Source organism: Oncorhynchus mykiss, chromosome 10 (assembly GCF_013265735.2).
Source record: "Oncorhynchus mykiss isolate Arlee chromosome 10, USDA_OmykA_1.1, whole genome shotgun sequence".
Taxonomy (NCBI): Eukaryota; Metazoa; Chordata; class Actinopteri; order Salmoniformes; family Salmonidae; genus Oncorhynchus; species Oncorhynchus mykiss.
In genome coordinates this window covers 5,903,484-5,917,693 of record NC_048574.1, presented here as the reverse complement: position 1 = coordinate 5,917,693, position 14,210 = coordinate 5,903,484, and the positions used below count along the sequence as shown (strand labels likewise).

At 40.5% G+C, this 14,210-nt stretch overlaps 1 protein-coding gene across 2 annotated transcripts; it reads right to left on the bottom strand.

The window, feature by feature from the left end:
• Nucleotides 1-446: 446 nt before the first annotated feature.
• Nucleotides 447-13,378, bottom strand: txndc15 (thioredoxin domain containing 15). 2 transcript variants are annotated; one of them, XM_036989547.1, is made up of 6 exons: nucleotides 13,108-13,378; nucleotides 11,926-12,448; nucleotides 4,292-4,740; nucleotides 3,443-3,606; nucleotides 2,621-2,751; nucleotides 447-1,107 (listed from the first exon to the last, which is right to left on the bottom strand). In XM_036989547.1, the coding sequence occupies exons 2-6, from the start codon at nucleotides 12,443-12,445 to the stop codon at nucleotides 911-913; spliced, it is 1,461 nt and encodes a 486-aa protein (XP_036845442.1). In that variant the 5' UTR covers nucleotides 12,446-12,448; nucleotides 13,108-13,378; the 3' UTR covers nucleotides 447-910. The 2 variants fall into 2 exon arrangements, with proteins under 2 accessions (XP_036845442.1, XP_036845443.1); XM_036989548.1 differs by having other exon boundaries at nucleotides 11,926-12,451; nucleotides 13,108-13,366.
• Nucleotides 13,379-14,210: the final 832 nt, after the last annotated feature.

Genomic DNA, 14,210 nt, shown 5'->3' with positions numbered 1-14,210 from the left:
GGGCGGCCTTCCGTTACACACAGGTGTTAGCGGCATGCTAGACAGCTAATTAGCACAGGTGTCTTCCGTAAACGCGCTGTATTATGGAGATATGGGAACACTAATCCTATAAAAAAAAGTTTGTATCAATTTAACCTTTAGGTTGTTTTTTTTGCCTCAGACATAAAATATATGGTTCTTATGCTTCCAAAACCTTAACGCAAAGCGCTGCGTGTTGTTCAGACCGAGCATCTGGGCTCTTATTTCATTTAACCCTTATTTTACCGGGTAAATTGACGAAGAACACATTCTCATTTATAGAAACGACCTGTGTAATAGTTACATGGGAGGAGAGTGATGAATGAGCCAATTGTAAACTGGGGGTGATTAGGTGACAGATTAGGGCTCTTAACAGAACACACCTAAGTCCAATGACTCTTATGTGTAATGTAAATGAAGAGTCAAGATCATTTAAAATATGTTTAATTTGACACTTTTAATCACAACACCATCAAAACAGTTGCAAATAAACAGCATGTCACGCTGACTCACTGAACATGTGTGTTCAGACATCCAAGGGGTAATTCATTCAGCAAACAACTATGTATATCTATATCACAGTAGCTATGTTACAGCGAAGCCAGCAGTTAACATCGACAACCATCAGGACTGAGCTGGCGCTGTGTCTTGGGCCGTCTCCAAAATCTGGGTCCGTATTCGTAAAGGGTCTCAAGTGTATGAGTGCTGATCTAGGATCAGGTCGTTCCAATCTAATTCATTATGTGCTGAGGCAAAGCTGATTCTAGATCAGCGCTCCTTATCTGTGACACTTTCTGAATACATGTCCAGGTTTACCACACTTTATGCCCAACAACTCTCACGTTGAGAGGAACTTTTATTCACAGGGCTTACAGTCTCTGGGTTGTAAATATTAGTCCTGGTGCTCATGCTCTTGGCCTGGGATGAGCCAGCGGATGCTGTCAGTCCGTAGGATGGCATAGGTGGTAAAGCCGGAGATGAACAAGATGGAGAACACCAGCAGCCAATCAATACTCTTCACTGGGACATTGGGAAGAGGTCCAGATAAATCCTCCTCTGTTACATTCTGATCTGGGCTCACTTCGAAACCTTTAAGAGACAGATTTAAAAACACTTTTAATGAATACCAATGACCTGTCTTTCAAATATTGGAAGTACATTTATGAGAACAAGCAGATGAGTCCCCAAGTTTACATTCTGTCAGGCAGGGGGAAATGCATCAGATGGGCAGTGCAGTTAAACTAGATTTTCCTGGTTTTTTAAAATGATATTTCCACACTGATTTGATTTATGAGGTCGAAAGAACACTCAAATTATGAAAATTATGATCATTTCCTTTTTGTGTAGGATCTGTTTGAAATTGCCTGGAATTTCAGACATTTTTTTTTTTTAACCTTTATTTAACTAGGCAAGTCAGTTAAGAACAAATTCTTATTTTCAATGACGGCCTATGAACAGTGGGTTAACTGCCTGTTCAGGGGCAGAACAACAGATTTGTATCTTGTCATCTCGGGGATTTGAACTTGCAACCTTACGGTTAGTAGTCCAATGCTCTAACCACTAGGCTACCCTGTTCGGGTGGGATGGAACTTATGGCCCACATCATGATGTCACAATGTGGTTGATTATAATAGACCAATGACTGTTCATCTGGGTAAGGGGTGGGCTCTAGACCATCCTATCAGCCGATCAGGGCTGTAAATATCTTAAAATGTGTTTCCTAACGCCCACACAATCAGACTGAGCATTTCAAGGGCCAAAGTTGGCTGATTAAAATAAAATGATCCAATTTATTTTGGAGTTATTTTCATTAAATAAAACAATGATTCATTAGCAATGATTTTTTAAAATAAAATTATAAAGACCGCATGGGGGCTTTAAGGCTTACAACACCAAATCAAATTGTATTTGTCACATCCGCCGAATACAACACATCCGCCGAATACAACACATCCGCCGAATACAACCTTACCGTGAAATGCTAACTTACAAGCCATTAACCAGCAATGTAGTTCAAGAAATACTGAGTTAAGAAAATATTAGCTAAATAAACTAAAGTAAAAAAGAAAATAAAAAAAAACATTAAGATTACAAAACAACAACGAGGCTATATACAGCGGGTACCGGTACCGAGTCAATGTTCGTGGTACAGGTTAGTTAAGGTAATTTGTACATGTAGGGGTAAAGTGACTAAGCATAGATAATAAACTGAGTAGCAGCAGTGTAAAAACAAAGGGGGGAGGGGGGGTTAAATATAAATAGTCTGGGTGGCCATTTGATTAATTGTTTCAGTCTTATGGCTTGGGGGTAGAAGCTGTTAATGAGACTTTTGGATCGAGACTTGGCACTCCGGTACTGCTTGCCGTGTGGTAGCAGAGAGAACAGTCTATGACTAGACTTGGCACTCCGGTACTGCTTGCCGTGCGGTAGCAGAGAGAACAGTCTATGACTTGGGTGACTGAGTCTTTGACAATATTTTGGGCCTTCCCTCTGACACCACCTACTATATAGGTCTTATCCTACACCATGTTTCATTTTGAAATACTATACATCCAATAGTAAATGATAGGGGACTGATGCCTCGTTGCCTTTGTTTACATACCTGTCTGATTAGCTATGAAAGACACCAGAGTCTCCAGGGTTCTGTCAGTCTGGTTGAATCTGGCCATTGGTTTCACACCTTGAAACAGGAGGATGTTGGGAACTGCTACAGTTCCAAACCTTGTGGAGAGACTGGAGAGAAACACGTTACAGAAAGAAAACGTGTTATTGTTACGCTCAACACACCGACAGAAAACTAAAAGTGACCTTTCTCATTGTGTTGGATACAAATGGGGACATATTGATACACTGGTGCAGAGCTGCCCTCCTGTAGGTTTTCGCTCCAACCCTGTTCCTGGAGAGCTGCCCTCCTGTAGGTTTTCACTCCAACCCTGTTCCTGGAGAGCTACCCTCCTGTAGGTTTTCACTCCAACCCTGTTCCTGGAGAGCTACCCTCCTGTAGGTTTTCACTCCAACCCTGTTCCTGGAGAGCTACGCTCCTGTAGGTTTTCACTCCAACCCTGTTCCTGGAGCGCTACGCTCCTGTAGGTTTTCACTCCAACCCTGTTCCTGGAGAGCTACCCTCCTGTAGGTTTTTACTCCAACCACGGCTGTAACTAACCTGGTTCAGTTTATCAGCCAACTAAATTGTTAGAATCAGGTGGGCTAGTTTAAGGTTGGAGTGAAAACCTACAGGACTAGTTCTCCAGGAACAGGGTTGGAGTGAAAACCTACAGGACTAGTTCTCCAGGAACAGGGTTGGAGTGAAAACCTGAAGGGCTAGTTCTCCAGGAACAGGGTTGGAGTGAAAACCTACAGGACTAGTTCTCCAGGAACAGGGTTGGAGAGCCCTGCACCGGTGTAAAGTATTTTGGCAGTTTACCTGCTATGCTGGGAGGCGTCCAGTGCCAAGAAGTGCATGCCGGGGAAGACACGGGGCAGTGCGTTGAAGTGAGGTGCCAGATTGGCAGAGAACTGGCACCAGGTAGTGAAGAACAATACCAGAGAGCATTCTGTGCCGTTTACATTCAGGAACTCCATCAAGTCCTGTAGGGGGGGTCCCATTGGACATAGATAACAGGTTATCTTTGAGGTCTATGGCAGGGGTGTCTCTATCAGATCCTGAATGGCTGCAGTGTGTGCCAGGCCTTTGTTCCAGTCTCAACCACACCATGATTAGTTAAATCAAGCTAGGCTAGAACAAAAACCTACACAAACTGTTGCACCCCGGGACTGTGTTTCAGACACTCCGGGAGTCTGTTCCAGACACCCGGGAGTCTGTTCCAGACACCCCGGGACCGGGAGTCTGTTCCAGACACCCCGGGACCGGGAGTCTGTTCCAGACACCCCGGGACCGGGAGTCTGTTCCAGACACCCCGGGACCGGGAGTCTGTTCCAGACACCCCGGGACCGGGAGTCTGTTCCAGACACCCCGGGACCGGGAGTCTGTTCCAGACACCCCGGGACCGGGAGACTGTTCCAGACACCCCGGGACCGGGAGACTGTTCCAGACACCCCGGGACCGGGAGACTGTTCCAGACACCCCGGGACCGGGAGACTGTTTCAGACACCCCGGGACCGGGAGACTGTTCCAGACACCCCGGGACCGGGTTTCAACCCCTGTTTCAGGCACCCCGGTCTAGGGAGTATCAAGGCAGTGGGACCTACTATTTCAGGCACACTAGTTCATGTCATGATGCATATAGTTAAACAAACCCAGACATCTGATTACCTGTGAGGCATTTAGGACCTGCACTGTGAAGTTGTCCACCCCTGTTATGTTCCTTTTATCACAGTTGACTTTGTAAGTCTTTGTAGTTTCTGTGGAGTTCTGTTCTTCATTTGTCATGGCGTCTACGTGGACCATCCCCAATATGACTGGTTCCATGGGTTCTGAATTCTTGGACTCCTCTTGGGTCAAAGGTGAGGGACATTTTGCCTCATCGTCGCAGAGTGGCGAGAACCCTGTCTGAAAGTCTTTCACATTCTTGGGGATCAGTGACTCGATTCCTGCTGGGTTGACAGGTAGCTCGGTTCCCATTACCGCGTCTGCGATCTCTGCAGTCTTGTACTGCCTCTTTGGCTGAGACTCAAGGTCCTCCATTCCCACAAATTTGGGAATATTTTCCATATCAGAGCCCACGTCCTCAGAGAACTTGAATTCTGGTATTTCATCATTCTCTGTAAATACAACAGGTACATATTATTATATCATTTCATAAGTTAACTGTAGAAACAACATTACGAAATCAACCTACTAGATGTGTTCCTGTTGGTTCTAATAATTCGACTATTCATCAAATGAATACACCATCACTGTAGACGAGGTAGAACGAATAAGAGCCATCATACACATGTATACCACTGATCCAGCTTGCATGTGCTTGCTTGTCAAATACGACCAGAGATTTTGGAATATGTTTCGCCTCTTCCTCTCTGACAACCAACTAACGTTACTAGCGCTAAATGGTAACGTTAGAATATTTTGACCTGCACAAGATACTGGGGGTAAACATGTACCTAGCGATGTAACAACAACAAAAATAGCTAAAGCTATGTGACCAGGCACCATTTTGGACTCCTTTACACAAGCGCATGTAGTAAGATAGCTAGCCTGTCAACTTTGCTGGTTTTATAGTTGAAAATAAAGAGTTAACGTTATAGCTTGCTCGCTAACTAGCTACCATAAAAACAGCTAACACTACCTAACTGCTGGCGTCCCCTTCTCTTACCTTGAGCTGTTACTGACGATGCTTTCTTTATTTCAGAAACATAAATCGTAAAACATACAATACATGTCAACATGAGTCTACTTGATATTCTGGACATAATTACGATTAGCTACAACAATATATATAAGTTACGAGCATTTATGATAAGTGGAACCAATGTTGTGAGTCACTGTCGGGAATATCAAGCGATGCACTACAGTAAAAAAAAAAACTTCCGGGTCAATAGATAGAGATTGCGCATGTTTGATATTGCAGGCGATTTGAAAGGCGAGTCGAGACTGACTGATCTGCAAATTACTCAATATGATTTGTAGATCAGTCAGTCACACTTTTCCCATGTTACATCACGGGTTTGATGATCTCGAACATCTCGAACAAAATTAATGACTGTATGGTTCTGACTCACAGAGAATGCTGTTTATTTCACTTTTGTATATTATCTACCTCACTTGCTTTGGCAATGTTAACACATGTTTCCCATGCCAATAATGCCCATTGAATTGAATGATAAAGGCCTCTAGTGGCCAAAATACCGTATTGGCTGTGGTATTAGCAAATACTTTTAAAACTAACCCTCATTGTTCTATCTGTGGTATTAACACGGACAGCGCTATTGAGGGCTTCCACCATGAAATGTAGTCAACTGGGTAGGACTCCCAACTTCATTTGCTGATCCAACCTGATAAAGTCAGGGGGGGGGGGGGGGGGGGGGGGGCGCTAGACACCATAACGGGAAGTATATAGGGATGCATTCTTTATCATACCATCTTCGGACCATAGAAATATAACGAATAGAATGGCCTTGGAACCTCTAACCCTGGCAATTTAACTGGTAAATAGAATGAATAGAACGGCCTTGGAACCTCTAACCCTGGCAATTTGACTGTTAAAATCATGGGTCTATTCACAATGTCTGCCTGGTATTGTAATGCAATAATGTCCATGGTAATGTAGAATGTTCATTTAAATGACGCTAACTGATGTGGCTTATGCAACGGAATGTATTCTTTGCAATGTCAGTTGAGTTGTTTCAAAAAAATCACAGCACAGATTGATGGGTATACTTCTTGCTTTTACATTGTGCTTTGCGCGTATGGGCAGCGACAGAACAGGAAGCGACACCCCACTCGCTGTTTTTTTCTGATTCAATGAAAGTCAATGAACTAAGTAGACCAGACCCAGCTGCTATTGCATTGGTGTCTATGGGAGACCCATCCCGTTAAGTAGACCGGAACGGACCATTTTTAATGGCAAACGGCATGAGTGAACTATCTGCATTTATCCACCAGCTTTGCTATAGGTACTCTCACAATGGCCGCCCATCCACCCATTCGGAGAATTAACGTAGCAGGTTAGGATAATTAAGTGAGGGTTAGGGAAAGGGTTAGGGAAAATGCTCTCCTAACCTGCTATGAAAAGCCACTTCCGGTTGTAGCTTCGTCAAAGTGCCGTGTTTTTAGGGAGTCACTTGTGCCGTCATTGACTTGAAAGGGGATGTCTGTTCTAAGTATTCTATTTCTATGCGTTGGAATTGGTCAATACCACAGAGGAAGAATACATTTTGTCAATACTAGGCTGTGTTTGAAATCTTTGTTTGTTTGAATATTTTTGAAATGTTTATATTGTAATGACCTGACTAGATCATAAAGGATATCATATCCTTTATCATATTATCATATTGTAAAGCATAATCTATTACATACACCCAATGTAGGCTGTATTGCAATGCATCTAATGACAGCCTATCATTCAATAAATATATTTATAATTAGTTTATTACACAACTTTCAACACTCAACAATCATGCAGGGATAGTAAAACAATTAATACAAATTCCTATCATAGTGATTACAACGTGTTCGTAGCATGGGCCTTACAATTCCATTGAAATAAATACTTGAATGTTCTGAGAAGGAAATAAAACGTTCTGAGAAGGAAATAAAACGTTCCGAGAAGGAAATAAAAAGTTCCAAGAAAGAAATAAAACGTTCCGAGAAGGAAATAAAACGTTCTGAGAAGGAAATAAAACGTTCCGAGAAGTAAAACGTTCTGATAAGGAAATAAAACGTTCTGATAAGGAAATAAAACGTTCCGAGAAGGAAATAAAAAGTTCCAAGAAAGAAATAAAACGTTCCGAGAAGGAAATAAAACGTTCTGAGAAGGAAATAAAACGTTCCGAGAAGGAAATAAAACGTTCCGAGAAGGAAATAAAACGTTCTGAGAAGGAAATAAAACGTTCTGATAAGGAAATAAAACGTTCTGAGAAGGAAATAAAACGTTCTGAGAAGGAAATAAAACGTTCCGAGAAGGAAATAAAACGTTCCGAGAAGGAAATAAAACGTTCCGAGAAGTAAAACGTTCTGAGAAGGAAATAAAACATTCCGAGAAGTAAAACGTTCTGATAAGGAAATAAAACGTTCTGATAAGGAAATAAAACGTTCTGAGAAGGAAATAAAACGTTCTGAGAAGGAAATAAAACGTTCTGATAAGGAAATAAAACGTTCTGAGAAGGAAATAAAACGTTCTGAGAAGGAAATAAAACGTTCCGAGAAGTAAAACGTTCTGATAAGGAAATAAAACGTTCTGATAAGGAAATAAAACGTTCTGATAAGGAAATAAAACGTTCTGAGAAGGAAATAAAACGTTCTGATAAGGAAATAAAACGTTCTGAGAAGGAAATAAAACGTTCTGAGAAGGAAATAAAACGTTCTGAGAAGGAAATAAAACGTTCTGAGAAGGAAATAAAACGTTCCCGAGAAGGAAATAAAACGTTCTGAGAAGGAAGTTTGTCGTCGCAATAAGTTGCTAGAAGATATTGCAACAGATCCACGGGTATCTAGCAGAAACTGTGGCGGGGGAAAAAAACAGTAAAAGATAACCCCATGTAAACAGTTTAACATAGAAATTATTAATAATGATCATCAATTTCCAAAATGGGTTAAACAAATCTTCCCAGCCATTCATGTTTTTTTTTTTCACCTAAAAAAAAAAATGTCAGTTTCATATTTTTGACTGATTGGATGCAGTGATAGGCCTAAGTAATTACAAGTAAATGATTGCCTCTAATGATACAAGATAAAGGTTCAGATAAATATACAAGATTAATGGTTGACAGGATAAATGTTCAAAATGTCCTATAACTGAAGTGCAACTAACTCAATGTTATAAATGCATTATTACATTTGATGCAGACAGAATGCAATAAAATGAATACCCACGTGGATAAAACGCTTTGTGTTTCACAAACATATTTCAGGCAGAGTGACGGAAGCAAGTATTTCAAATAGAGGACTCTGGTATAGAAATCAAGTATACTCTTATGTAACCAGCATTTATGGAGACATGGGTGTAACCTATGTATGAATAACAAGAATATTCACAAAACACCAAAGCAGAATGTACAATTCCCCCCCCCCCCCCTCCGTTATACCATAAAATAACATTGTAAACTTGAACTAATATATTTATATTTCTTACCAAACATTAGTTTTTATAATGTCAATACCTAACCCATCGCAGTAAAGGGAATGGTATGTTACAATTCATGTAATGACACAGTAGAACATTATAATATTGTGAATACTGTATGGCAATAAACAGTGAATGTAATGTAAAACATTGCTACATAAGCACTACCTAAAAGGCTTTTGAATGTATTGCAATGCAAAATGAAAAGCTCTTCGCTTTTTGACAAGATACGCAACTATTGTTTCTGTGTTCAAAAACTATAATGCATATAACTTTGATGCGCAAGGGTACATACTGTATACAACTTCAAACAGAAATTGAGTGGCAATTGTATTGATTATACCTGTAGTAGATATAGCAGATTTAAATACGTGTTTTTTTTTTTTCTCTCTCTCCCAAATACAGGTTACAGAATGTTTTATGTTAAGAGGATTCATTTTTATATTTGTTCAAAATATCTGATTAGTTGTTATGGGCTACATGCATTTACTTATACATCTCAAACTGGAAGGCAGAAAACATCTGATTCTTTGGTTAAGATGATACAACACTGTAGATTGATTTGAACATAGTAGTACCCTATGTCATCATTATTCAATAAAAAATGAATCATTTATTTTACATCCAAATGCAACTAATCTCTCCAATGGACAAAGCATAAATTATTGTGTGGGTCTTCAATGAGAAGGCCTCGAGTGCTGTACAAAATTCAATAATAAACATGATCATATTTGAAAGAATAGTATTATTTTATAATGTGAAGCAATGTGTTACTTGTATTGAAAAGCACTATACAAGTTGTTATTATTATTCTTCAAGATGGTGATAGAGAATAAATCATAACACAAAACATTGCACTGACACTTGACAACACAGGACAGCTGACACTATCCTTGCTCCGAGGTAAAACAGGGGAAAAAGAGTTTGAGTTTGAGTTTTGAGTTTGAGGAAATGTTTCAGGTATTTACAAAACACAATAACCCAGCCATTCCCATAAGAAGTCCCCGCCCCCCCAAAAAAATATCCCCTACTCAAAAATACCTTGATTCTCCAAAACATCCCATGGGTTCCCCTCAGAAATCACAGCACAAAAAAAAAAAAACTTACGAAGGAAGTATGCCTCCATTATTTGAAATGCATGGTATTGTAAATATGTAATTGGGATTACAATGACATGTACTATATTGATGTGTATTCATCATAGCTATCAAAAACGATCAATAATTCCAAAGTAACAGGTAAACAACACTCCGCACCTATGGAGACACTAGTTGCTGATTGTCTGATATTCAAATTAGAATTCAAATGGTGTAAAATGTTGTGTTTCAGTACGAAGGGAACCCAATGAAGCGGACTGGAGGATCTCTTCCTGTAAGGAATTGTGCTGGTATATTTGGTGTAGTACTAGACCAACACATACAGACACCACTGTGACACCAGCAACAGGTCACATTCAGTAGTCAAAACGTTCTGGAACCTAGTAGATAGAAATAAAACGTTCTGGAACCTAGCAGATAGAAATAAAACGTTCTGGAACCTAGCAGATAGAAATAAAACGTTCTGGAACCTAGCAGATAGAAATAAAACGTTCTGGAACCTAGCAGATAGAAATAAAACGTTCTGGAACCTAGCAGATAGAAACAAGAGCTGACACAATGCCTTATTCTACGTGTCAGAGAGGCGTGTTTGTTCTACATGCTGTTTTTCTATCTGAACGTTGAACAACGTCCTGCTGAACGCACCCCCAGGCCATGTTAGTCACGTGTAGACCTATTAATAGAGTGGTTCATATGAAACAATAGTTTGCTCTGCAGCCGTAATAGAAACCATGTCAATACGTTCTGAGATACATAGCACCTTCAGGATCTGTTGATTTAAAAACAATAGCCATTTCACAGTATAAAACTATCTACAGAGATTTCATAGTAGGACAGCCTCAATACGTAGCCATTCTGACAGTAACAACAAAGACCGACCATCTGCTGTGATTTGTATCAACAATGTTCAAATTCCCCATGTTCAAATTCAAATATAGATTAATTTGTGTAGACTCGTAACATCCTAATTAAGGGATAGTTCTGTTTTTTTTGTTACTGTTAACATCAGCATAAAATTCATACTGTATTAGTTAATTGAGAAAAGACACTGCAAACAATAGAGATTGGATTAACAGGAATCCTTTTAGGTGAATTACAGTTCAGTGGAAGAAGTTCCGTGGAAGATAATGTTTACTTTCTCATGTCAAACAATAACTACTCTAGTGTACTGTACATCCGCATTTCTTCATCACATAATGTATACGCTATACCTATATCACATACACTGAGAATAAAAAAAATAAAAAACATTAAGAACACTTGCTCTTTCCATTACCTAGACTGGCCAGGTGAAAGCTATGATCCCTTATTGGTGTCACTTGTTAAATCCACTTGAAATCAGTGTAGATGAAGGGGAGGAGACAAGTGAAAGAAGGATTTTAAAGTCCTTTAAAGACTTTTAAAGACAATTGAGACATGGATTGTGTATGTGTGCGTGCCATTCAGAGGGTGAAAGGCCAAGACAAAGTGCCTTTGAACGGGGTATGGTAGTAGGTGCCAGGCACACCGGTTTGTAATCAAGAACTGCAAAGCTGCTGGGTTTTTCACATTCAACAGTTTCCTGTGTGTATCAAGAATGGTCCACCACCTAAAGGGCATCCAGCCAACTTGACACAACTGTGGGAAGCATTGGAGTCAACATGGGCCAGCATCCCTGTGGAACGCTTTCGACACCTTGTAGAGTCCATGCACTGATGAATTGACACTGTTCTGAGGGCAAAAGGGGGGGGGGGGGGGGGGACTCAATATTAGGAAGGTGTTCCTTATGTTTTGTCCACTCAGTGTAGTGTATAAGCTATACTCTATATTACAAAGAAATCTGGTTTGGATAGAAGCATGCACACTGAAGAGGCACATGCCAGTAATAGTACATCTGTACACTCAACCAGGGAAACGGTACAAACAACCCCTCTATTTGACAGCACTTAGGACATGCATCCTTTTATTTCTCCAACAAGCCATGAGAAAAGTAGGACTTTACTCGTTGGTCTCCTTTTCCTTGCACGAGGGTTCGCAGAGGCTGCCTTTGTTCATCATAGTGTAGGGGAATGCTGCGGCGCTACACGTACCATAGCCTAGTTTGTTGAGGCGAGACAGGGTCTTGATACTGCCAGGGGGCCTACCAGGGCTGACCTTATATCCCGCTGCCTTGGTCGTTCCCAGGGGCCTCCCTGGGCTGGTCTTGAACCCGGCAGCCTTGGTGGTTCCTAGAGGCCTCCCTGTGCTGGTCCTGTAACCTGCTGATTTAGTGGTCCCCGAAGGTCTTCCTCTCCTTCCAGACCTCCCCGGGTTTTTCTTTTTCTTGGAGTCCTCTGGCTTCTCATTGTTCGTAATTCCAACAGCTTGGGGGTGAGGTTCACTGAGGCCATTCTGCCTCTGACAGGGCATGGGTTTCAGGTTGTTCTGGGGTGGCAGGGGCAGAGGGGGCAAGGTCATTTGCAAGGGAGGGGGCGGGGGAGCTTGGTAGAACTTGTTGGACTGGGCAGTGCATAGGTCAAAGTGACTGGTGGGGTGTCGGCCATCCTCTGCCAGGCATGACGGCCTGCCACTCATGCAATAGTCATTGTTGTTGGTCACCTGACGTATCATCTTCTGCTGGAGAAAACAATGGGATACAAGACATGTATTGTTGAGAAAATGCTAAACTACTTCAAATGTAATGAATAACCTTTTTTTTTTTTTTTACAGGTCTAATGCTAGTAGTGCAAGTTAAGAGTAGACACAGGAATCCTATTCCAGTCTCATCCACAAACTAGTTGACTAGTCAGTAGTGGCATATTGTGTTTTGGCTGTTCTGTTACAAATCAATGCTGGTGTAGAATACTTCAAATGAGAGACAACTTCTGTACTGCACCCATAATGAATTATGAAACTATAAAAGTATAGAATATCTTGACTCTTGTAATGGTCTATTGTCAACATCCAATGCTAGCTTCGTTGAACGTGCAGGGATGGTGCAGCTCGTCATGATAAAGACTCAATGTTACAATGAGAGTTAAAATGGACCACACCACAGTTGCCTAGTAATGCCTACCCTCTTTTTCAGCGAAATATATTAAATCAGTTAGTTGTTCGTTGTATTTTGCAGACAATCCTGACACAAAAGCTTTCGTTTTCGCAACACATTTAGGAAATTAAATGTAAACTTACCACGCGCTCATTTACAAGTAATATGTTCAGAAATTGATGTTTCGATAACATTAAAAACATGGCTAATTCAAGTAATTCATAAAACCAAGCAATTACTGTACCTCGATTGTGTGTGGATCATGGAATGCAAAGGGTTAAAAATGACAGATCTTCTATCTTCAAATTCTACAGCCGATCCATTTTTCGTAGATCGCAATCGATCGATTACTATTACTAAATCGATAACGCCTTTTGTCAGAGGTGCAAAGAAATGTCGTATTTATAGGTTTGTTGTTTCGCATGAGATGTTTAGATGAGAAACGCAGCCATTGCCATTAAAAATGTATAAGGTACAGGGGACCACTGCGCATGCGCGGTACTCCAAAAGGGAATTGCAGCAACTCCAAGCAAATTATGATTTACATTTTCATCGTGTTTACGCCAGTTCTTGAATACATTCGCAATTGTAATAGCAACTAATTTCCTCACAATATCAATTTGTTATATTATTTGCATGCGCAGTAAAGCTACGTCATACACTATTCCTCCAAAGACCGAAACACTATTTGGAAAGTAGCAAATTGATCAACGGACCATGAAATAGTTTCAACCACTTTTTCTGCAGACTAAATAATTTAGTCCAAAAGAAAAAATCCGTTGTGCTGGTTCTTTCCACAGTACGTAATTATTAAGCAATCAAGGTCACAGTACATACACAAACCTCCATTGTCGTTATAGTTAAGCTTGAATTCTGTCAATAGGTTTTCATCTTGTAGTTCACATATAATATGCCCTGTTTTTTTAAGCCACTACAAAACCCAATCATAGCCGGATAAGATTGTCAGTACAATGTAAAGAACATCAAATCCAGATGTGACACACAAACTAACACAGACCAGTGACAACATGTTCCTTACCAACACAATGTTTTATTAGAGAGGGAAAGAAGTAAAAACACATTACATCATTCAAGGGCTGTTTAAAAAAAAAAAAAAGATCAACGCGTGATTCCTTACTTGTTCAGATGACTACAGACCAGTGACCCAAAATATTATTTTACACAGAAATAATACAGGATCTATAACTACGGGGCGGCAGGGCAGCCTAGTGGTTAGAGCGTTGGACTAGTAACCGGAAGGTTAAACAAATCTGTCGTTCTGCCCCTGAACAGGCAGTCAACCCACTGTTCCTAGGCCGTCATTGAAAATAAGAATTTGTTCTTAAC

Coding starts and splice junctions, on each gene's coding strand:
- txndc15 (XM_036989547.1), bottom strand. CDS start 12,445: ATGATACGTCAGGTGACCAACAACAATGACTATTGCATGAGTGGCAGG. Junction 4,741..11,925: donor CCTCAACAAACTAGGCTATG/GTACGTGTAGCG, acceptor TTGTATTTACAG/AGAATGATGAAATACCAGAA. Junction 1,108..2,620: donor TTTCATAGCTAATCAGACAG/GTATGTAAACAA, acceptor TGTCTCTTAAAG/GTTTCGAAGTGAGCCCAGAT.